At 33.5% G+C, this 25,629-nt stretch overlaps 1 protein-coding gene across 1 annotated transcript; it reads left to right on the top strand.

Annotated features, from left to right (window-relative positions):
• The first annotated feature begins 189 nt into the window (after positions 1-189).
• On the top strand, positions 190-25,187 carry LOC130436710 (titin-like). Its single transcript, XM_056767635.1, has 88 exons — positions 190-853; positions 1,805-2,008; positions 2,096-2,200; positions 2,307-2,396; positions 2,494-2,598; positions 2,714-2,833; positions 2,916-3,035; positions 3,115-3,234; positions 3,318-3,347; positions 3,485-3,511; positions 7,980-8,045; positions 8,178-8,351; positions 8,598-8,672; positions 9,829-9,918; positions 10,122-10,154; positions 10,386-10,433; positions 10,625-10,657; positions 10,838-10,879; positions 11,694-11,741; positions 11,814-11,852; positions 11,954-12,001; positions 12,104-12,148; positions 12,346-12,390; positions 12,466-12,513; positions 12,601-12,648; positions 13,059-13,100; positions 13,216-13,248; positions 13,508-13,555; positions 13,637-13,672; positions 13,771-13,815; positions 14,267-14,305; positions 15,223-15,264; positions 15,480-15,527; positions 15,796-15,843; positions 15,928-15,969; positions 16,069-16,107; positions 16,200-16,247; positions 16,348-16,395; positions 16,489-16,536; positions 16,671-16,718; positions 16,808-16,855; positions 17,016-17,063; positions 17,326-17,364; positions 17,471-17,518; positions 17,640-17,687; positions 17,773-17,820; positions 17,929-17,976; positions 18,065-18,112; positions 18,227-18,250; positions 18,704-18,751; positions 18,850-18,894; positions 18,986-19,030; positions 19,127-19,165; positions 19,280-19,327; positions 19,513-19,557; positions 19,653-19,700; positions 19,950-20,003; positions 20,078-20,125; positions 20,207-20,263; positions 20,448-20,492; positions 20,660-20,707; positions 20,827-20,874; positions 20,966-21,013; positions 21,101-21,154; positions 21,263-21,307; positions 21,505-21,552; positions 21,677-21,724; positions 21,917-21,964; positions 22,045-22,089; positions 22,238-22,282; positions 22,366-22,413; positions 22,509-22,559; positions 22,761-22,805; positions 22,967-23,008; positions 23,092-23,139; positions 23,253-23,300; positions 23,404-23,451; positions 23,594-23,641; positions 23,737-23,772; positions 23,896-23,943; positions 24,038-24,088; positions 24,165-24,203; positions 24,381-24,422; positions 24,511-24,558; positions 24,636-24,692; positions 24,814-24,861; positions 24,937-24,984; positions 25,096-25,187. Exons 1-88 carry the CDS (start codon positions 835-837, stop codon positions 25,185-25,187), a joined length of 4,761 nt encoding a protein of 1,586 aa, XP_056623613.1. The 5' UTR covers positions 190-834.
• Positions 25,188-25,629: the final 442 nt, after the last annotated feature.

Raw genomic sequence — 25,629 nt, 5'->3', positions numbered from 1 at the left:
TGTATCCATGTCGCAAGGAAATCCATCTCCCACATCTGTACTGGAAAATGTGTCCCTTAGTTATAAATAGTAGTAAGGTTCAAATGTGCTCTGTGACACCACAGATGAATCTATTCAGATATGAAAGAAAAGCGTTTATTGAAAACAAGATTACATTTTTGTGTAATAGACCCCAGGGGCTTTAATATGTGTTGTCTATTTCATCTTAATCAAGTAAACACACTTATTCATTTTCAAAAAACCAATCACATTGTAATTTGCTATACAGATCACATCGTAATGCAATGTCGCTTATGATAAATGCATTAAGCAAATTAAATTAAATTCAAGTCTCACAAACAAACCAAAGACATTCCAGTCAACACATATTCATATTCCCTTTGGCTTCCAGCAGAAGCCTCCATCTAGAACACACCCCCTACATCCTAAAAAGGCAAGTCAGAGTGCAGCTGGTGAACATTACACTATCTAAGAATAAACCCGATTTGCAATGGATAAGGTTACCTTGAAGGTCCCCTGCACTTTTCCCAGCCCATACCCATGTGAGGGACCAATAACATGGGCTAAATTACCCGCTGCGTCCCCCGAGCCTGAGCTCCCCTGTTTACGTCCCTGACCTAACATCCCATTCTCCACCAGCCATGCTCACCAATCCGGCATTTTGAAAACCCTCATCCCACATTTCTCATGAATTTGCAAGCTTTCACCTGTGGATTATATGGGGAACCGAAGAGGAACTTTATTAACTTAGTGGGATTTAATGTCAACTGGGTGAAACCATCCAAATAAGATAAAACCAAAATCAAGTCAAAGGAATACCAGCAGAACTACAAGATGACTCAGGCAACTAAAGGTACTGCAGGTTAATCTTCTTCATTTAATTGACAGACATCTAATAAGAACTGAATCTTGAATACAATGTGGTAATGTGATACTGGATTGAAAAGCCAAGCTATTTTTATACTAAAATGTCTGTAAATTAATTATATTTCAGAGAATCTGTTTACTCTTGTAGTGTCATTAATTACTTTTTAAACACTGATGGTTGTCAAGTTTTCATCTGTCAGTTCAAATTCATTGTCTTTTACTTAGTAATGCTTTAAGATGATTCAATGCAGTATATATTATATACAGTACACTGTAAAAATGAATGTACAAGTCGTTTTAATGTACTATTCTAAAATCTTGATCTTTGCTGGAACTTTTCCAAAAGTTGAGCTTGCATTACTTGATGAGATAAAGTAATGTAAAAAAAAACATGTTTCCATGACTTATCGATCACATCATTTTTCATTGTATTATGATCATACGTATGTCAGAACGTATGTCTAAGTCCAAATTCCCAGTTTAGTTCCTGGTGTCATTAAACTCCAGCAGCAGGGAGAAAAAAAAACACAAGACGAACATGCAGTTTATTCTTGCCAGTGTGAAGTCGGTCATTATGCAGACATGCAGATAATGTTCAAGAACAGCTGCAGAAATGGCAGGTCCATAGTGCAGTATTTATTTAAATATAAACACATTCATTTGTTATTCATATAAATGAATACAAGTCAAAACATTCAACATGTCAGCAATATGAGCAAAGACAAATTTGCATGATTGCCATACTGTAACATATCAAAGAGTCGCCATAGCAACATTATTATTTTCTCAATTCACTGTAAAACTGTAAATATTTGACAAAACAACATTAACTAATAAAAGATGAAGCAAAAAGCCATTGCACAGAAATGCATAATTATACACAAACTGTAAGAATTGTTGCTTTTAAATGTGTAAAAATCGAACCTCATGTTTACAGGTACAGAAGTACAGTCCATTCCTCCCACTCCTGCAGATGCCCCAGTAACACCAGTGCATCCAGACACTCTCACAGCCAGAAGTCATGGCTTTCTAAGAATCTTAAAGCGTCCTGCACAATGGCTGATCATCATCTCGCTTCTGATCTCATGGTCAGTAGCTGGTGTTGTCATGTTTGACTTTGTGACTGACGATCAGCTTGCAAGTAAGTCTCGATTCATTTTTTAAAGCAGCATTGATGACAAATGTTTCTTCTTTATAATTTGGTTCACGGCAAACGTTTTCCATTCAGACATCCAGGAATTTGGATCTGATCCGATGTTAGCAATAGATAAGACGTTTGAAGGCATTGAAAATGGAATGAACAACATGATCAATACCTTCACTGATGCTTATGGTAGGCAGCACAAATGGTTGGGACAATTGTCCTGTCATAAAGTGAATAAATATCTTTATATTTTACCCTCTATGCTTTCTTTTGCTCTCTTTTGTTGTTACTACAGATCACATCGTTGAAATTATCTTTAATCCGATGGATGCTGTTAATTTAGCAGCAGACTCATCTGGGGCTTTTCTGTCATTTAGTGGTGTTGGTATGTAAATGTATTTATTTATGGCCATCAAAATCCTTTATAAGTAAAAATACTACTATACATTTGTTTATTTAAATCATCCTATTCTTTCATACAGGAGACTTTGGAGTCACTGAAACAGTGGCATTTGGTGGGACTGTTTTAGATGAAGCTACTGAATGGATTAGATTTCCAATCAACTACTTATTCCACATGTTTGAAGGTAGTTGCACGTGTAATGAAACCAATTCGAATGCTAAAATGAATCAGTGAGATTTATGCAGTTCAACTTTTGCCAGACTCACTAACATGTGTGCAATGTTTTTCAATTTGTTTAGACATTCTGGACGTAACTATCATTTATCCTGCGGACGTGGCAAGTGATGCAGTCGTGTACACTTTAAGTGGGGTCAAGGGTGTTTTTCAATATCTTTCCACTTTGTTTGTGGGCATTGAAGGTACAAAACAAATTGTATATATTTATAAAAATGTACATCATTAGAAAAGATCAGATGTAATGTTTTATTGCAATTTTTTCAGCTCAGATTCCCAAAATGAGCATCGATCCCATAAAACTGGTTGGCAATGTTAGAGAAGAGGCCACAGAGCTAAAGAACTCTATTGCAGACTACTTTTCCAACTTGTTTGCTGGAGATGAAGGTAATGTGTTCATTGATTGGATTGAAACAGCATTTAACAGTTGGCCAAACATTTTCATTGATTCTTCACATTTTTACAGGTGTTATTCATGACATTAGTTTTGACCCTATGAAAGTTGTCACAGACACTGTTGAGGAATTTGTTGACAGGAAAGACATGTTCTTGGGCTACCTGTCAAACATGCTCATCAAAGACAAAGGTATTGATCATAGTAAATGTTTGAGCGCATTTTTAAATGTATGTTATTGTCTCTTCAATGGTCTGAGCTATTGTCTGTTTCAGATGAAGCACCACAAATGATAAGAAGAAAAGGTTTGTCAATGTGTTTAATAAGAAGATTCTATATTATGAAATAATGTGACTATTATCATGTTTTTCTTTTTAATTTATTTACTTAAGACTAAAAAGCTTACTTTCTGTGTCTTGAAATATTCATCATTCTTTCACAGGAGAATTTCTGCCCCCTTTGGAAAAAGGTCAGTCACTTAACATTCTTTCATATTCAGAAAGCTTGGAGTTTACATTAAAACTAACACTAGTAATCAAAACTGATCAAATGATATGACTGCCGACAAAGCATCAAGAAAAATGTTTTACTTGCAAAGGAATGACAGCATGTGAAAGTGTTTGTCTACATAACATGCAAGATCCTGTATTGACACGTCAACCCATATTCATGATTACTTATGTTTCTTGAAATGAGAAAAATGCGATTTATGTGCTTGTGTTTTTAATTTATATAGACGGTTAAAAAAGCATGACATATTTATATACACAAATAAAAAGATTTCTGGGACTGTTTGATTTCTTTCCTCTACTTTGCAGTGTCGTGAAGAATCTAACGTGACACATTTATCATTATAAACAAACACACAGCATGTAGGAAGTCTTGCCAAACGTGTGACACATATTGCGAGAATATTGCGACAAACAATATTAATGCCCTGCGATTTTAAGATGAGGTTGTGAAACTTAACATGAATGTTTATCAGCACCAGAACAAAAAAGAACGCCACAAAATAACATTCAGATTTAAAGGGACAGCTACAGTAAAAATGGTTTAGCTCCATCTTTTCCAGGGTTGCAACATGTGCATGCACCTGAGCTCATCCATGTGATGTAATGACTGTGTTTTGGTCACCTGAATATCTGTAATGTCTTGCACGTAAATGTGTTTGGATCTGCAAAATGACATCTGTTGTGGGCATCAACCTGAATGAATAAAAGTCAATAACCAGCTAAATGGCTTCACAAAACAGTTGCAGAAATAATGGGCACAAAACACGCTCCGTACATCACTGTGAGATCAACATTGAAGAGGACAGACAGCGCTACACCTCAAATCAAGAACGTTGAGAGCATAGTCGAGGACACGACTGAGTTAAATACAGATGCAACTGAAATAGTTGAGGATATCTTGGATGTTAAGGAGGAAGAAGGAGGAGTTGAAAGTGCTGAGGAGAGCAATGATGTCACTTTTAAAGATGCTGAAGATACCTCGGTTGTCACAGAGGAGGGAGAAACTATTACAGACGATAACACCTCAAATGAAGAGATCTCTGATGTTAAAGAGGATAGAGAGTCTACTGAAACAGTTGAAGACGCCTCAGATGAAGATATATCTTATTTTAAAGATGAGGTTGAATCTTCTGAGACAGATGAAGATACCTCAGATGAAGATATGTATAATGTTAAAGATGAGGCAGAATCTACTGAGACGGATGAAGATACCTCAGATCAAGATATTTTTGATGTTAAAGCTGAGGTAGAATCTACTGAAACAGAGGAAGATACCTCAGATGAAGATATGTCTGATGTTAAAGATGAGGTAGAATCTACTGAAACAGAGGAAGATACCTCAGATGAAGATATGTCTGATGTTAAAGATGAGGTAGAATCTACTGAAACAGAGGAAGATACCTCAGATGAAGATATGTCTGATGTTAAAGATGAGGTAGAATCTACTGAAACAGAGGAAGATACCTCAGATGAAGATATGTCTGATGTTAAAGATGAGGTAGAATCTACTGAAACAGAGGAAGATACCTCAGATGAAGATATGTCTGATGTTAAAGATGAGGTAGAATCTACTGAAACAGAGGAAGATACCTCAGATGAAGATATGTCTGATGTTAAAGATGAGGTAGAATCTACTGAAACAGAGGAAGATACCTCAGATGAAGATATGTCTGATGTTAAAGATGAGGTAGAATCTACTGAAACAGAGGAAGATACCTCAGATGAAGATATGTCTGATGTTAAAGATGAGGTAGAATCTACTGAAACAGATAGAGATACCTCAGATGAAGATATTTTTTATGTTAAAGATGAGGTTGAATCTTCTGAGACAGATAAAGATACCTCAGATGAAGATATTTTTGATGTTAAAGACAAGGTAGGATCTACTGAAACAGAGGAAGATATCTCTGATGTTAACGAGGATGGAGAAACTACTGAAACAAATGGTGATACCAGAGTTGAAAGTTCTGATAGTAAAGAGGAGGAAGACATTGCTGAAACGGATGAAGATACCCCAGAAGTGAAAGAGATTCCTGAATCAAATGGTGATATCTCAGATGAAGATATTCCTGATGTTAAAGATGAGGTAGAATCTATGGAAATAGATGAAGATACCTCAGATGAAGAGATAACTGGTTATAAAAGGGATGAAGAAATTACTGAAACAGTTGGAAACACCTCAGATGTTAAAGACGAAGGAGAAGTCTTTGATGTTGAAGAGGTGGTTGAATCTACTGAATCAGATGACGATATCTCTGATGTTAAAGAGGATGAAGAAATTATTAAAAAAGATGAAGATACTTCAGATGAAGAAATTGCGGATGTAAAAAAGGAGGAAGAAACTACAGAAACAGATCAAGACATCTCTGATGTTACACAGAAAGAACAAACTACTGAAGATACCTTTGATGTCTCAGATGATTCAGCATCATTAGAAACAAAAGAAGAAATATCTCAAATGATCCCAGATGATACAGATGAAAAGAACATTTCTGGTGCTTCAGAGGAGGAAGAAACTAAAACAGTAATCTATACCTCTGCTAACATTGATGATGAAGAAGAACCTAAAACACAAGATGCCACTGATGTTAAAGAAACAACTGAAGCAGTGGCACTTGATGATCAAGACAAAGTCAACGGCAAGTATGATTTAAAAATGGTGGAAAAGAAAGAAGAAGAAGATATGGCAATTAGTGATGATTTTGAAAAGGGCAGTAAAGATACGGAGGACGAGGTAGAGGATGATGAGGCAAATGTTGTAAAGGAAGACATTGAAGAGCAAGATCATTCTGTCTTAAAGGCCACTGCTGCTCCTGTTGATGTGAATGAACATCATGAAGAAGAAAAAATAAATAAAGAGGAACTTGTCCTGCTAACTGTCAGACCTGACATCCCGGCTGAAGACGATGAAAATAACAATAACAATGACTGGAAGAGAGTCGCCACAAGGAAAAGTCGAAAAACATTGGCCGGGGATGATGAAAAAGAGAGGCATTCCATTCACACAGAAGACCAAGATGCACACAAGGAAAAATATAACAAAGGTATACAAATGTTTTGAATAATTTTAGACAGAGACCAAAGGCTACAGTTAAATTACACGTTGTTTATCATTTGTGTTTTCCTTTAAAAAACTAAATTCAAATTTATTAACAAAAAATAAGAAGTTACAAATGTGAAAGGTCAAACATCTAACATCTTAAATAATTTCCACTACTAATTAATGATATTCTAAACAAAAAGTTGTAATTCCTGTAGTAGGTTAATCTATTAAATAACCCTCATAACATATGCATTTTAATTAATAGCTACTTCAAATATATGACAATTAAATAAAAAGCAGAAAAAGCAGCAAATACACCGTATCCCTCCGCTTGTCTGTTCTTACCCAGCAAGCACTGTTTTCTTTGGCGGAGCAAAGCAACGCAGCTGTCTGAAACGTTAACGCGATATTAACTTGTTTAACAATGAAATTGTTGTGCAAAACAAACTTATACGAGAAAGATTGCTGTTGTAATGCAATATGTCACACAACAACACTGCTGCTTTTGTATCACGTTGTCAGTTTTAAAGAATGTAGCGTGCCCACGTGCTCTTTCCTGACGAACTGAAGAGGGAGAAGAACCTTTTGATGGATAAAGATGAAGTTGATGAAGGTCACGGTTATCCAACGTTACCAAGCCACTGCGTTTTGGCGTCAAAGAGCAGGAAGATATTGAATTTATATTGTAATAAGCGTGCTGTTAGCACCGGGGCTAGTTGTCACACTTGTAGCCCCAGTGAACGATATTAATGTTACTCTCACACATGTCATTAATTTCTTCGCATAGTACAAGGGTACATACCTGGGTTCTAAAACACATAGTAGATATTTCAGTCATTGCCCAATAAATTATAAAAATATGAAATAGCATATTCTTGCCCTGACCTGGTATGCATTTATGTAAAATAGCCTACACTTGTCCAGAAAAAAGCCTTGTCCTTTAAACCAACACAAGCCTTATTGTCCGCTGTTTTCTTGGCTAAACAAATGCTGTTTTTTATTAACATATATTAATGTATTTTGTCTTTTAATTGACATGCTGGTTGTTCATTATACATTTACTGATAAATATGACCGTTATATGCATTTTTCTGGACTTTTTACTTTAGGAAGAATGGAAAAACATACAAAAGGTTATGAACTCTGTGTGCGTAGTCATTTGTAGTTTTAGATAATGGCAATAATAATTTCTGTGGCCTAACTAAATTTGCTTTACGTTCATATCAATGCCTGGTGACCAAATAGCTTTATGCTTATTACAAACAAACTTCATGTTAAATTAATCCACTTATAGTACACTGATTCATGCACTAATTCTGATGCATCGATCATATGGCCATAAAACATGTAACTGTCATTTACCGTTGACTCATGAATTTCAGTTCTTGAACACGTGAAAGAGGCCAAAGAAAAAAAGACTAGAGAGGAGATATACAAAATCGTTCAAGGTGAATGGTTTGATGTTTTCTTCAGTGCTTGCACAGTAGATTATAGTGCTTGTGCAGAGTGAAAACCTGGAATAGAACAAAAAATGAGCAGAACAATAGAACTGTGTCACATGTTCTGTTTTTTTCTTTCAGACATGAGAGGCAAGAAGGCCGAAGCGGAAGAGGATGAAATAATTCAGCAAATCAACATAACTGTAGAAAAAGAAAAGAAGGAAGAAGTTAAACCCGACAAGAAAGTCAGTGATAAAGTTCAAAAGTCCAAGGGGGACAAGAAACCTACAAAAGACCAGACTCATAAACCAACAGGTAAACTGAACGAAATTTCTCTTTCTGTGTGTGTGTGTGTTGTGCGTTGTGTAGGGTGTGTGTGTGAAAAATTCAACCTCCACTTCTAGATTCTGCATCAGATCTACATTCCACTTTGTTCCTCAAGGGGGATGTGGAACGTGTCAAGACCTACTTCAATTAAAATCGCTCTACCCTGTCAAATCAGTACACTGCTACTCTGTTTCCAGAGATAATATGTTTGTACTATGTATAAATGTGTTCTAGAAAAGAAAAGGCCTCTTAAAAAGGGCAAGGTGACTGATGAAAAGCCCATTCTCAAACAGAAGAAACAGAAATCGGGTACATTTATGTGACTTACTAATGCCAAAAAGCACTTCCTTCTTTTAGTGAAGAATTGACTGAACTTTAATGTAATGTGGCGGTCAAAGAGAATCACAACTGTGTTTTTTTGTGTAAGCATCTATTGCATCTATTTCTATGTGAAAAATTCTTGCAAAACATATGGACAAGAATTTGATCTTAAAGTCCCCGTGAACCAGAAGTTGTGATTCATCTGTATTCTGACACATTACGGAGTTTAAAGGAATTTCAAAGGAGAAAATTAGTGGGCTTGGCTTGTCTTGTCTTTTTCACTGCTAATTGATTGTATGTGTAAAAACAGCTGTTGCATTGATTTTGAAATTAAACCGGCACCAGACTGAAAGTTGAAGGGGAGGAGTTAATGGATGCTCCGGCCCAGAGCCATTGAGAGAGAGAGTTGCGTCTTCTACATTGACTCCAATGGAACAGTTTTTTCACAGTTTCAATAGTTCCCGGAAGTTACGAGTAACGCATGGAGCTGCGACGAAACAGACCAACTGAGGTAAACTTCTAACAAATTTAAAGATATAAAGAAATAAAGCATTTAAATGGAAAACATAACTTCCTGGAACTATCTGAAGGCTCCATGAATCACATGGCGCTCCGTCGTTTTGGACTTCCATTGGCAGAACTCTCTCTCTCAATGGCTTATTTTTTATTTACGTCATTTTAGACGGATAGTCATTTCAGGGCGGAATTGCATTTTCAGATATTTACTGAAGATTACGGGGTACATGAATGTTGAAAACAAAATGACCCACATTGAGAAGCTATTTACTATCACAATGCAATATTTCATAAAAAAATAAGAATCGTCTGGGACTTTAACCCTAAGAAAATATGACAGTTAATTCGTGACAGTAAACGTTATTGTGTTTCTTGAGCTATGTCAGGTAGAAATAGATGCTTAAAGTTAATACAGGCTTACGGTTTGCAAGTATGTAGCTAAAGTTGTCTATTTTTATGTAATTCGTTGCTGTAGACTGTTCACTAACTGCATAGATCTGTCCTTGAGCTTTGCTTAGTGTTGTGACAGTGGCTTTTATCCAGAAGCTTTTGTAGCTGTGAAACCTCAAGGAGTCAATGGCAAGAATGTGTTTTATATTATAATAATGTATATTTTTGTCTTCTTCAGAAGAAAAGCCATCAAAGCCTAAAAGAAGTGAAACAAAAGAACATGAAAAAACTCTTTCAGAGAAGAAACCCCAGGATGATGAGAGAGCAGGTTTGTAGAGAGAGTTTGCTATTGAATGAAATACACCTTAATACGAAATACTAGCAGATATTACAATAAACACTGGAAATTCAGGTCAATTTGACAGCATTGAAAGGGAAGGAGGATCAAATCTACATATATATGAATCCAACATTGAATTTATAATGAGTGTTAATAATTCATGTCTATTGTGTGCATTTTTTCCTATAAAGAAGCTGAGAAAAAGATTAAAACAGCCAAGAAAGGTAAGAAACATATATCACTAATTTGCTGCTTATTGGAAAAGCTTTTCAATGTGTGTATTTATGGAAAGATTTTGTCTTAATGATATGTGAGGCTTTAATGTATTATATATATATATATACTGTAGTCACGTCATGGCTAGAGGCTGTCTTCCCCTTTTAAAAAAAAAAAACGGATACCACATAATGATTTTTTTGCCTGTAATGTAAAAAAACGAATTGTATTTATCACAGAAGGCAAACCTAAAAAAGAAAAAGTGAAACCTGCGGACATTCCAAAAGGTAACATGCATAGAAAAAGTATTAAATACAATTTAAGTTTCTTGTCTTTCGAAAACCAGTTTGTAATTATTAACATTTGTGTGGTGTTCCTAAATGCTTACATAATTTCCAGTCTGGCGATTACATCTATTACACATAAAGGAAATAGATCATCTGATATTTTCGTCAATAAATCGTTCTTTGTCTTTTAGATGATGTTGGTAAAAAAGTGGCCAAAACCAAAGGTAAAAACATTTAAAGATAAAAAACCATTCAAATTGTTTGTTACATACATTATTTTCTGTACTTGCAACTTACTGTCCATAACTGAGTGGTGACTTAAACGGTCAATAGTATAATGCATCATATCAGATCTGATTTATTTTATAAACTCACAATCTAATTCATGCTTCGTTACATCATAGGTGTAAAGAAAGAGACAACCAAACCAGCCCCTGTTAAGAAAGGTATGTAACTACCTGGTTCCCTTTTTTGGTCAGTTGTGAATTAAAAGGGTAAAAAATATTCTTATTCACAAAGCTGTTGTGGAGAGCCCAAATCAGCCCCATCTAAAAAGGTTTGGGTTATTTTGCCTTTCTTTTGCTCACTATAAACAGAAAATACACAATTTATTGAATTAAGCAGTGCTCTAATGCTTGTATTAAAGGGGTCATATGACACAGCTTAAACTAATATTATTGTTTGTTTTAGATTAAATGCAATGTCTATACACGATTTAATGTTAAAAAAGCTGTATTTCATCGCTCTGAAAAGCAGGGTGTGCTATGATTGGCCGGTTAACCAGTGAGCAGTGATTGGTCGAATACTGCAAGCATGTGACGGAAATATAACGCCTCTTACCATATTTGGAACATTAGGTTCCGAAGCGATTGTGCTGACAGGTACGTCCACCTTACTTACGTATACATTTGGGCAGTCTTAGTCAAATCATACCACAAACTGACGTGGATTTGTGGGGACTGTGGTAACACGAGGCGTTCCAGGCAGGTCTGGGTGAGCGTTTGCTTTTAGATAGAATGCATCTTTTGTTCCAACCCTTACATTTTTGCAATTTTACGTGTCTTATACATACATGGGCAACTCATAACACAACATAGACACAGAAAAACAAGTCTCATGCAATATGACTCCTTTAAGAGAAAATGCTATTTAAAATAATATTTAATCTACAGTACATTGTTACTGTTTGTTGATTCTGAATCCTATTTATTAACTGTACATTACGTTCAATAACAATAATTGTTTTCCACCCATTTTCAGAGTCTGGAGTTACCAAAGGAAAGGCCAAATCAGCTCGTTCAAAAACAGGTATCATCACACAATTCCACATTAGCATCATATTGCCATAAACCTCTTTCATTGGTCTTGTCATTTTCGCAGAAGCTGAAGATGTCAAGGAGAAACATCCTGGAAAGAAAGGTGTATACCTGCCTGGAGTATTCCCATCATTATAGAGTAAACTGTTATCATATAATCTACAGACTGATCAGATATTCATTCATAAAATAACAATTTTTCAGAATCTAGAGATATTAAGAAAGCGGCAAAACCAGCTCCAAAAGAAAAAGGTATTTGTGTCCGGTTATATTATGTATTTGCAGTTTTCAAGTATTAGCAGTATACCGTAAAGTATGTTCTTAAAGATTTGTTTAATCTGAATGTCTATTTAGTTACAAACGCTGTGAAGGAAAAGGCTGAGCCAGTTGTGAAGAAAGGTATGTTTTTTTCTGGATTTATATGCTATAATGGTTTTCAACCATAAGAACTTATCAAATGCTTTACAGAACCTGACAGTACCTCTTCTGTAAACATATATATTTGTTTAAATGTGCTTTTTAATGGCTTTTCTGCTTTGCAGATTCCTATATGTTGATTTATATCTAGAGTTATGTTTATTTATATTTACTTTTAGAAGATGAAGTTGCAGAGAAGAAAGTCAAAGCAACACCCAAAAAAGGTATGAATTTCCCAAAATAAAGGGAACATTTAAACCCAATGTCTTGTTCTAACAACTGCTAATATTGAATTACAGAGCCTGAGGTTTCCAAGGAGAAGACCAAATCAACACCCTCAAAGAAAGGTGAAGTCTGGCGTTCGACAAAAAAATGAACTGTCAGCTGTCAACATATTATTTTACTATCATGGGAATGTCATGTTTTCATTTCAGACGATGAAGCCCCTAAAAAGAAAGCTAAGCCACCCAGTGAGAAGAAAGGTATCACTTATTGACATTTTTGAAGTATATTTCATTTAAGAGTAAATTATTGTGTTTTTTGCATTGTATGAAATCCATATCTATTAATTCATTAAAGAGCCCGTTGTCTTCAAAAAGAAGTCCAAACCAGAACCTTCAAAGAAAGTTATTATTTATTTATTTATACAGAATTATCTAAATATGAGGTTTATGTTTGGCTAGACCGAAGTGTGTTTTGACAAAAATTCTAGACATTTTTATTATCGGATCTTTTTAGAAGCTGTGTATTTGGGCTGTAAATACATTCATGACATTTTCCAAGGGGTTTTGTTCAAATGTAGAAAATCCCACGATGTTAAATATAAACAAGCTCTTTTAATGAATTAATGATTCAGTTGTACATTGAAGTCTTTCCTTTTATTCATTTTCAGAACCTGATGTTCCTAAAGAGAAAGAAAAACCAGCCAAAAGAGGTTTAATCATGATAAGTTTAGCAATAAGTTTTATTGATAAATTTTGCTCAATTTTGTCAATGTATATTATGTCTTCTGTATATTATCTTATATCTTTAACGTTTGCTTTGTTCAGAAGAGAAGCCAAAGGCAGCTCCTGTGAAAAAAGGTATGTTCATTTTCAAATATTAAAAATATTAAATAAATGCATTTCTGAAAAAGGTACTTATGTTCAATGTTTATTAACTTAGGAAAGTTCTCAAGTTAAAGTAAGAAGGTTGGAAGTAATCACGGGCACATTTTCTGATCTCAACTAATACGCTTTTGTAGATAAAGGTTACCAAGGAGCCAGACAAACTGACTGTAGAAAATGTTACTTAATTTGAAGAATGTTGTTTTTTATTTCAATGGGAATTTTAATTATTTAGAGCCTGAAGTTTCCAAGGAAAAGGTTAAGCCATCACGATTGAAGAAAGGTACAACACCGCATTTGCTATAAAAATGTGACCAAGATACCAAAGTGCTATAGCTTTGACACTTCCTCTTATCTTCCTCAGAGGATAAAGTTCTCAAACCAGCTCCTGGGAAGAAAGGTACCACACTTTATCAAGTTGAGACATGGCCCTTAACATATCGTTTCCTTATGTATTTTGTGCATTACAAATTCCTCTTCTTAATTTGCTTTGTTTAGATGGAGATATTAAAGAGAAGGCAAAACCTACTCTTCTAAAGAAAGGTATTCATATTCATTATTAAGTAGATTTAAGGGGACAATTATTCGGTCTTTAGTAAAATTGTCAGTATCAGTTGTCTCAAAGCATTACTTTTCTAACTGTTAAAGGAGCGGTTCAACTTCAAATCGAAAATTCTGTCATCATTTACTCACCCTCTTGTCGTTTCAAACGTGTATGACAAAAGAAAATATTTTGAAGAATGTTGTTAACAGCCCCATTCACTTGCATTTGAAACAATAGAAGTGAATGGGGGACTGTGCTGTTCAAGCAAACATTTTTCACTTACAAACACTTTTGTGTTCTAGAGAAGAAAGTCATACAGGTTTGAAATGAGTAAATGATGACAGAACCTTTTAACACATGGACACAACTGAAGATATTTCTGAATGTTTTGCAGTTTAATGCATGTGCTTTAGCAACTGTATTACTTGAAAGTTTTGACATCCATTTTAGAGCATGAAACAATCAAAGAGGAGAAACCTACCAAGAAAGGTAATTGTTTTTCATTTAATTCCACCTTAAAGATACGGTGGCCGCTAGGGTTCACTGCGCTGCAACAGAAGAAAACACATGCAAACACCAAAAAACAAGCAAATTCAGAAAGCATCTTCATCAGTTTGGCGACACATGCCCTGCAAATACTCGCAACACAAACAAACACAGAAACGCGCTGCAAATACTCGCAACACAAACAAACACAGAAACGCGCTGCAAGCTGCACAGACGACAACGGAAGTGTTTCCGGGGGACCGCAAAAACTGATGCACCTGATTGAGACGCGCTTCATTTTGACTGTTCAAATTCGTTAGTGGAGTTGTCAGCCACATTGAAGGTAATTGCTTTATAACTTTATTTTAACTGTCTTAACGTACGTCCGTAGGTTATTATTAACCTGTCGATTGAACAGTTTAACAAACACTATGAGACGTAGTAGCTGCTCGACTTACTTAAACAAGTTTCACTATAAAAAAGTTTAAAGGTTTAAAAAAATGATTAAAAACTTGTCAACTTATTCTAATCGACATAGTCAATGTGGCTGACAACTCCACTAAAGAATTTGAACAGTCAAAATGAAGCGCGTCCCAATCAGGTGCATCAGTTTTTGCGGTCCCCCTGGAAACACTTCTGTTGTCGTCCGTGCAGCTTGCGGCGCGTTTCTGTGTTTGTTTGTGTTGCGAGAATTTGTAGCACGTTTCTGTGTTTGTTTGTGTTGCGAGTATTTGCAGGGCATGTGTGCCAAACTAATGAAGATGCTTTCTGAATTTGCTTGTGTTTTTTTGTGTTTTTGTGTTTTTTTGTGTTTTCTTCTGTTGCAGCGCAGTGACACCTTGCGGCCACCGTATCACGATAATAAGGTAGTCTTCATCTAATTTTGAAGATGTTAAATGTTTGTGTACATGTATACACAGGAGCTGTGCTGCAAAAGCCTAAACCAGCTGCTGTCGAGGAAGGTATTTACAGTATATTACATACCAAGTCATTTATTTCTTGCCTGTCACAAACTTAATGAAAAAAAAGAGATAGAATGTTTTCATGCAATTTTTTATGGCTATTTCTGGGGTTGATTGTGATAGTTAAAAGCTCATCTGGTTCTAACCAAGACCTTTTTCTCTAAAGAACTAACTTACAACAAATATTTTACAATGTGAATTAAATTTCTTCAAAGAACCTACAGCTGTGAAAGGGAAGACAAAACCAGCACCTTCCAAAAAAGGTAAACTGTCTACAACTTGCCTTTTGTGTAACGAAAAACAATGAAAAGAAAAAACATCCACTCTGAATTTCTTAGGCTGTTAGTTAAATTCTGCGGTAACATGAAAACTGACAATAAAATTGATGTACCAGACCAAATGCCAAAGGCATTTTTGAAAACTTTTCTTATCACAGTCTCACTGCCTGAGGTATATCGATAAACATCTGTGTATCTGCAGTACTTGCATGGTTTAACGTGATTGAAACGAAAATGTCCCTATGTTTTGTAGAGCCTGAAGTTACAAAAAGGAAAGATGAAACTGCCCCTTCAAAGAAAGGTATTGTAATAATATACAGTAAGCTGTAAATCGAATAACAGTCTAAATTAAACCCTTATTCATGATACATCATTTGCTTTAAAGAACCTAAGATTACTAAAGAAAAACCCAAGCAACCAAAGAAAGGTACCTGCATACTCAATAATTCTGTAATAAGACGTAATACACAAGCTCTTGAGACCATGCTAATCTTTTTCAACATGTGTTTTCATCATCACAATGCAGCTGAAGTGATCAAAGAGATCACAGTTCCAGAGAAGAAAGGTTTGATTTATTGATTCTCTTTCTACAAACAAGTGCAATGCTATTATTCATTCATTCATTTTTCTGCATACATTTTCTCACTGTCATTTTAGAGGCTGAAGTCATTGAGGAGAAAGTTAAACCAGCCCCTGAGAAGAAAGGTTTGATTTAATGTGATAAGAATGACCTTTACATTCTACAAACAAATCGATTTAAAAAATATTTAATAATAGAAAAATGTATTTGTCATTGCCATTTCAGAGACTGAAGTCATTAAAGAGAAAGGAACACCAGGTCCTGTAAAGAAAGGTAAGAATATAAATTAAGAATCTGATCATTTCCCTCAAATAATAAGTCCTTCACTACTATGTCTAAACACCTTATATATTATTATAATTTTAGAAGCAGAAGTCATCGAGGAAAAAGCTAAACCTGCCACTGAGAGGAAAGGTTTGTTATTTTATCCTCATGAGTGTTTTTAACCCATCTTAAAGATCAAGTTAACATTTAGTCAAAGAAATTAAGACAATGCTTGAGAAAACAATTCACAATCTCTAAATATTTTGACCTCATTGTTATTTCAGAGGCTGAAGTCATCAAGGACAAAGCTATAGCGGCTCCTGTAAAGAAAGGTTTGGATGTCAATGAAATCTTCCTACATGAACTCTTGCTTTCCACTGTTTGCTGAGGATATATCATGTGACACAATCCTGTTTCACAGAGGCTGAAGTTTCTAAAGAAAAGGCACCTGAACCATCACACAAAAGAGGTGAGGTTTTCCCACAATCCCCTCAGGATGTTGGTAATCTTTACAACAAAAAAACATCCATGTAATCATACAACAGCACACATTACTATATCAGAGAGTTAAGATGTAGTGTTTTCGACATGCAGTAATTTAAATGTAAATATAATTTTTTGTTTTCTAGAACCTAAAGTTACCAAAGAGGAAGAAAGAACAGCGCCTCCTAAAAAAGGTAGAAAAACAATATATGCTGGTTATCATTACACACTGAATCTCATATTCTCATGTTGCTAATTTGTCTCAAAAACGTTGTAACATCTTTTCAGTCGAGGTTCCAAAGGAAAAACCAAAACAAGTCCAACATGTTTTTAAAGAACTTTGACTCTTCTTTAACTTTTGCTAACATACGAGAAATTATAATGAAAATGCTGACATTAGACATGGTTAGTTTTGATACTTGAATTACTGAAAAGTTGAGTCCCTCTGTCTTGCAGAACCTGACATAACCAAAGAGATGCCAGAGCCAAAGAAAAGTGTGTGAACTTATTTGAGAGAAGAATAGCAAAATATTTTATTTAACCAGTTTTAAGAGAATGCCTTTCTCTAACATGTTTATATTTTATATAATTTGCATTTTAGAGCCAAAAGCCATCAAAGAGAAAGCTAAACCAGCCCCTTCCAAGAAAGGTTCGATTTACTTTTTAAACTATAAAACCTTTTTAAAGAATTACATTAAATTTTTACCATATAGCATGCATGAATATGGTTAAATATGTCTTGTAAATGTTTTGCATTATCATTTTTTCAGAGGCTGAAGTTATTAAAGAGAAAGCTAAACCGGTCTCTGAAAAGAAAGGTTTGATTTACTTTCTTTTAAACTTTCAAACTAAAAAAAAATGGAAACTTCTATATTTAAGAATTATATCTAATTTGCATTTTAGAGCTAAAAGCCATCACAGAGAAAGCTAAACCAGTTCCTACCAAAAAAGGTTCGAATTACTTTGTAAAACTTTTTTGAAGAATTATATTAGAGTTTTCCTGTATAGCATGTATGGTCAAATATGTCTTGTAAATGTTTTGCATTATCATTTTTTCAGAGGCTAAAGTTACTAAAGAGAAAGCTAAACCGGTCTCTGAAAAGAAAGGTTTGAATTACTGTCTTTTGAACTTTTAATCTTTAAAAAAATATTTTAAATTTCTATTTTTAAGAATTATATCAAATTTGCATTTTAGAGCCAAAAGCCATCAAAGAGAAAGCTAAACCAGTCCCTACCAAGAAAGGTTCGATTTGCTTTGTAAAACTTTCTTGAAGAATTATATTTTAGTTTTCCTCTAAAGCATGTATGATTAAGGTCAAATATGTCTTGTAAACGTTTTGCATTACTATTTTTTCAGAGGCTGAAGTTATTAAAGAGAAAGGTAAACCGGTCCCTGAAAAGAAAGTTTTGAGTTAAAATTATATAATTTTTTAATATTTTATTCATTTAATGTGTATGGAGGATGAAGCCTGCAAAAGCAATAACTATATAAATGTGCAAAATAAATACATAAATATGGGTTAAAAATAAATACAGAACTACATTAAAAACGTTTAAGGGAAATAGTTATTAAGAGTTTATCATTTTGTTAAATATTTTTCATTTCTTCGACCATTTATTTCATTCGTTTATCTCAGCAAACATTCAATTATTTGTATTTTTATTTTAAAAGCAACATGTGTTTTTATATTTATGTATTTATTTGCGGATTTATTCGTATATGTTTTTGCAGGTTTCATCCTCCACACATGTTCTTTCTGTATTTCATCAATATTTTATTGTTACCAAAGTTAAGTATCATTTACCTGTATCAATACCGTTATTGTCTTTTCAGAGGCCGAAGTCATCAAGGAGAAAACCAAACCAACTCCTGTAAAGAAAGGTATTAAAAATAATGAAATTATACTGCATTTACTGTTTATTTATACTGTAACATGCTAATTCCTCACATGAAAAGTTAAACTTCTTTTGTGTTTGCAGAACCTGTGATAACCAAAGAAAAACCCAAACCAACACCAAAGAAAGGTACTTACATTTATTCATGAGAATTCTCCACTGCTTTGATTTGAGATGATGCTAATCTTTTGCTTTTTGTCCATTTCATATCAATTTGAAGCAGAATCCATTAAAGAAAGAGCTAAACCCTCACCCAAGATGAAAGGTTTGATTTAATGTCGATAACGAGGATTCAATCATCATTTTTCCCAACGCTTTTTGTGGTTATGCTAACACTACCTTTACATTATAATGATTTCAGAGGTTAAAGAGAAAACCAAACCAGCCCCTGTGAAGAAAGGTATGTCGCCATTATTTTAGCTTCTTGTTTGCTTTTAAATTCTGCCGAAGATCATTGTTACAATGGTAAAACCTTCCTCATTTTCTAAATGTTTTCACATCGTTGCCGTTTCAGAGGCTGACATTATCAAAGAGAAAGTTAAACCAGCTCCTGTGAAGAAAGGTATGAATGTCTATGAAATGTGTTTGTACAAAGATTTTTTGACATAATGAGTTCCCTACATATCTTTTATTATGTTTTAATATTTTACCACCCAGACAGTACATTAATCGCAATAATGAAGTAAGAATGTATTCTTATAAGATAAGAATGCATACACAAAACCTTTATTTTATTGTTTTTTAAAGCTGAAGAAGTCAAAGAAAAGGCTAAACCAGCCCCTGAAAAGAAAGGTTTGTTCTGAATCAAATGAACATTTTCCACAGTTACTAAAGGGAATATTTTCAAACAGCGAAATTGTTTTTACCTGTCCTGTTTAATTTTTCAGAGGCTAGAGTCATTGAGGAGAAAGTTAAAGAAACTCCTGTAAAGAAAGGTATTCTTGATTTTATTTCAGGCGAAACTTGCAACAGAATTAAGGGATGCTTCAGCCAAAAATAAAAAAATTGTTCCAAATCTGTTTAAATGTCTTTGTTCTGATGAACACAGAGAAAGATATTTGGAAGAATGCTTTTAACCAAACAGATCTTGCCCCCCATTTACTCCCTTAGTAGGGAAAATACTTTTTCACTTTATCATTAACATTTTGAGAGGTTTTCCTAAATGTTGTGTATTATGATTTTAGAGGCTGAAATCATCAAAGAGAAAGTCAAACCAGCCCCGGCCAAGAAAGGTTTGAGTGAGTTTTTAGTTTTGTTTTCAGTCTGTTTTAGAGAAGATACATTTACATATTTCTATATGATTCCCATTCAGAGGCTGAAATCATCAAGGAGAAAGTTAAAGTAACTCCTGTAAAGAAAGGTATAAATATAAAAAAAACATTCTGGATCTATATATTCACTGTATGATGATTATTTATCATTGAAACAATGCTATTTTTAGAGCCTGGAGTTCCTAAAGAAAAGACAACCAAACCAGCACCAGAACCTGCAAAGAAAGGTATAAATAACAGTAATATTGGATTTCTTGCAAGCTACCAATATACCTCAATTGTTTTTTCTTTGTTGTATTTTTTGCTATCTGATAATCTCAAATATTTATAATCTTATAATATATTAAATTTTATAATCTATAGGGTTTATAATCTTACATAACCAAATATTTATTTACCCTGTATCTTCAGTTGAGGTTCCCAAAGAAAAGATTAAAACAGTCCTTACAGAGAAAGGTAATTTATTTGATTTGTCCTTACAAACAATTTATTTTCCTCATCATCACGTTTCACATGTGATCCTACATATGAGAACATGTTTTTTGCACATCTGAAATATAACGTGGCTATTCTCTAAGAGTAATTTTATTAATTCTATCCATTACCCATTATTGTCCTTTCAGAAGCTAAAGTTATCAAGGCCAAAGATAAACCAGCTCCTGTGAAGAAAGGTATTAATATGGATAATAATGGTATCCTTAATATACTCTTTCATTTGAACAAAATCCATAACTTCATCTGCATTGTTTATGCGTGAGTACCTGAGAAAGATCTGTTTGTTTTTTTGTAGAGCCTGAAGTTACCAAAGAGAAAGAAAAGCCAGCGCCTAAGCAGAAAGGTTTGATTTATCGTGTTGTGCGTCAGATTTTCTTAAACTTCTAAATAAAAAAGTGCTTTCTATAAACATTTGTTTTATTCTTTCAATGTAGAGGCTGAAATTATTAAAGAGAAAGTCAAACCAGCTCCTGTTAAGAAAGGTATCAATGTCAATATAATCATAAATAATCATGTTTTCTTATTTATGATGACATTTACTCAGCAGATGGTATCATATTGTTTTATAGAACCTGAAGTATCTAAAGAAGCACCTGAATTAAAACCAGAACCCGTAGAGAAAGGTGGGAATTTTACTGTATAGAACTGATTATTTTTATTTTATTACATGTTTGACATATTATTACCTTTTCTCAGATATACATCTAAGTCATGCTGTCATTTCTTTTCAGTTGAGGTTCCTAAAGAAAAGGTGAAGCCGGTTCATGAAGAAAAAGGTTCATATTTAACTTACCATAAAATTCTAACATTTTGTGTTTATTCATTCATGTTAAATGCTGCCAGATGTTATAATATGTCCTCTAATGACTGCTGTATGAAAGGTTATTTGGCTGTAACATTATGCAACTGAAAGGATTGTGAAAAATGATTTGTTACCTTGGTTTCTGCTCTTCTGAAGTATTTGTCTGTTTAGCAGAATCAAAAATAACCAAAGAAAAGCCTATACCAGAACAAAAGAAAGGTAAATCTTATATTTATTATTTATGTTTATTAAGGAGGACAATGGCAAAAGAACGTTTATCCTTAGTAAGTTGTAATACAATTACTAATCTCCTACCTTTTCTGTATACTTTAATAACATTTAGCAGCTAAACAAGTCAAGGAAAAAACTGAACCAGTCCCTAAGAAAAAAGGTTTGATTTACAGTGTTATTAATCAAATTCTTCCATACCATTCCTAAAAATGATTTTAGTATAAACTACATTGTATGATTAACATTTTAGAAGCTGAATCATTTTATCCTCATGCGTTTATTTTTTATTACTATTTACTGTAGCGGAAGGCATTTTACCTAATGAAATCTTATATTAAATATATAATTTCAGAGGCTGAAGTCATCAAGGAGAAAGTTAAACCAGCTCCTGTAAAGAAAGGTATGAATGTCAATTAAATTAAAGTGTGTTGCATAGTTGTTTAATGTGATGAATTCAGAAATGATCATAATGTTTTATAGAGCCTGGAGTTGTTAAAAAGGCACCTGAACCAAAACCCAAAAGAGGTAAGTTTGTCCCAAAATCGATCAGAACAATCATAATCATGTCAAAAATATTTCTTATTTGCTATTCTACTAAATTTTTCAGATGAGTTTATGTTTTAAATTGCATTTTTGGCATAATAGCAACTCTTTAATCTTTCTCTTTTTTTAGAGCCTGAAGTTACCAAAGAGAAAGAAAAAACAGAAGCCAAGAAAGGTTTGATTCACCTCAACGTTAACAAAACAATGTACATTATCTATTTATATGCTTTCTGTAAACATTTCTTATTGTCATTGTAGAGGCTAAAGTAATAAAGGAGAAAGTTAAAGCAGCTCATGTAAAGAAAGGTACAGAATGAATATTGTTGAAATGATCCTGTATATTGTATCTTGATTGTCTAATGAATATAGATGATTCCAATTTATAATAACTTATGTTATAGAGCCTGACGTTCCTAAAGAAAAAACTGTCAAACCACAACCTGCAAAGAAAGGTATATACAGTATTATGTGTGTTAAATTTTTTATAACAATGCCAGACAAATGATGCTGTTTCAATAATATTGTAATTCTTTCAAGTCAGGCAAGTGTTCAGCAATTTTCATGTTTGCCATTCTTAATACAGAATTACAGAATCTGACTTATTTATTTCTATACATTTCTAATAAACTGGTACTACCTTTAACTCCTTTCAGTTGAGGCTCTAAAGGAAAAAGCAAAACCAGTGCCTAAAGCGAAAGGTAATAGCTTACTATTTGTGTAGCCAATTTATCACTACTCCCACAAATATATAAACTATTTCTGGTGTCTGGCTGCCGTCCTTTAACAGTGATGGTGTTACAGAAATATCTCATATGTTATATTCACTGCTATTCTAAAGTTCAAGAACTATGTTTTTCAGAACCTGAAATAAAAGAAAAGGCGAAGCCAGCACCAAAGAAAGGTGCGTACATTTTAGTAATACCAAACTTTATGCAGGGTAGTATTAAGATAATGCTAATGCTATATTTTTTGTTACTATTTCAGAAGCTGACGCCATCAAAGAGAAAGCCAAACCAGCCCCTCAGATAAAAGGTTTGAGTTACATTTATTTCAGCATTATGTGAAGGATGAAGACTTTATTTACATAAATCTTTACAAAAATATTGTACAATTTCTATTTTTTTTCACTTTTTTGTCAATGTTAGAGGCTAAAGTCATCAAGGAGAAAGTTAAACCAGCTCCTGTTACGAAAGGTATTGATACAAATCCAAGATAAGTATATGATCATTTAATTTCTCCTGTAAAGAAATACTTCTGTACTTGTCTCTAAACACCATATACATATTTCAATTTTAGAGGCAGAAGTCATCAAGGAAAAAGTTAAACCTGCCCCTGAGAAAAAAGGTTTGAGTTTTTATTGTTTTATCCTTGTGTGTGCTTTCAACCTTTAGTAAATATCAAATTAACATTTAGATAAGGAAATTATGATGATGCTGAAAAAAACCTCTCACAATTTCTAAATATTTTGACTTCATTTACATTTTAGAAAATGAACACATCAAGAAAAAAGCTAAAGCGGCTCCTGTAAAGAAAGGTATAAACGTCAATGAAATCCTTCTTGAATTTAATGTTGATGTCTGCTACAGTATATGTTGAGTATTTATCACATGATACCAAAATGTTTTATAGAGCCTGAAGTTGCTAAGAAAAAAGCACTTAAAAAAGGTAAGATCAGCAACAAAACACTTATGTTGCTTGTTTAGTTAATATTTTTAGAAGTATTAATAAAAACTTACCCTGGCAAGTTAGAATATTGCAGTATTGGTTTCTTTATATTTGCTGTTTCAGATGCTGAAATCCTTGAGGAGAAAATAAAACCAGCCCCTGAGAAGAAAGGTTTGACTTCAAATGTGTATATGGAAATGTACTGTATATGTACATATATGCTATTTGTTTTTTGAGTTGATTTTCAATATCATCAATATTATAGAAGATGATACAGTCAAGGAGAAAGCCAAACCAGTCACAGAGAAGTTCAAAGGTATAGTTTGTATTTTAAATTAAAAGTAAAATAGAAGAATACATTTTTTAAATATTTGATGTTATTGTTATTTCAGAGGCTGAAGTCAAAGTGAAATCAGCTCATGTAAAGAAAGGTATGAATAAATTAATTTGACCAATACAGTTAATTTATACTGCATGATTATTACTGTATTTACATTTAACAATGAAAGGAGGTTCTATGCAGTTTATTTTAGTTAACTGTTCAGAAATCATGTATTGAATTTTTTATGTTTTGTTTCATATGATTGAAGCAAATATCTGTTTTGTAGAGCCTGAAGTTATCAAAGAAAAACCAGCACCTAAGAAGAAAGGTTTGATTTACTGTTCAGGAAATTAAATCAGCTTTATTCTAAACAAATGTAAAGATTATTAAATGTTTTCATTTTTTCATTGTGGTAGAGGCTGAAGTCATCAAGGAGAAAGCTACACCAGCTCCTGTAGGGAAAGGTATGAATGTAAATGAAATTATCCAGAAAACACTGTTGATTTATACTGTGTGATAATGTTTCGCTTTGTGTTTACAGCTCCTGAAGTCCTTAAAGAAAAGGTGCCTGAACCAAAACCAACTTCTGTGAAGAAAGGTATGAATCAACAATATGTGCTGTCTGTTGTTTAATAATAGCAACTTAAGTACTTATCAGAATCTTACTCTGTTCAACAATGTATTCAACTTTCTATAAATATCTTTCCTCAACACTTCAGATACTAAAGTGATCAGGGAAGAACTTAAACCGACCCTGGAGAAGAAAGGTTTGATTTATTTATAGCAAAAGTAAAATATGCTTATTTTCTTCAAATCAATATTTTTATATTTTAACATTTCAGAGGCTGAAGTGATCAAGGAGAAAGCTAAACCAGTCCCTAAAATTAAAGGTTTGATTCACTTTGTTACTGGTTTGTTTGTTTTTTACTTTATTTGTAGCAAAATTTAAAACAATGTTAAATAATATTTCTTTCTTTAAATATTTGTATTCATCATTTCAGAGGCTGAAGTTATCAAGGAGAAAGTTAAAACAGCCCCAAAAATCAAAGGTTTGATTCACTATTTTACTGTGTTTTCTTTACTTTATTTGTAGCACAATGTAAAACCATGTTAAATAATGATTCTTTAAACATCTTTGTTGAAAATTTCAGAGGCTGAAGTGATCAAGGAGAAAGTTAAACCAGCCCCTAAAATTAAAGGTTTGAATCACTTTGTTACTGGTTTGTTTGTTTTTTACTTTATTTGTAGCAAAATGTAAAACCATGTTAAATAATGATTCTTTCTTTAAATATCTTTGTTCAATATATCAGAGGCTGAAGTTATCAAGGAGAAAGTTAAACCAGCCCCTAAAATTAAAGGTTTGATTCACTATTTTTACTGTGTTTTCTTTACTTTATTTGTAGCACAATGTAAAACCATGTTAAATAATGTTTCTTTAAACATCTTTGTTGAAAATTTCAGAGGCTGAAGTTATCAAGGAGAAAGTTAAACCAGCCCCTAAAATTAAAGGTTTGATTCATTGTGTTATTGATGTT

The sequence above is a fragment of the Triplophysa dalaica genome, chromosome 15 (assembly GCF_015846415.1).
Source record: "Triplophysa dalaica isolate WHDGS20190420 chromosome 15, ASM1584641v1, whole genome shotgun sequence".
In the NCBI taxonomy this organism is placed as follows: Eukaryota; Metazoa; Chordata; class Actinopteri; order Cypriniformes; family Nemacheilidae; genus Triplophysa; species Triplophysa dalaica.
This window is presented reverse-complemented; position numbering and strand designations above follow the sequence as displayed.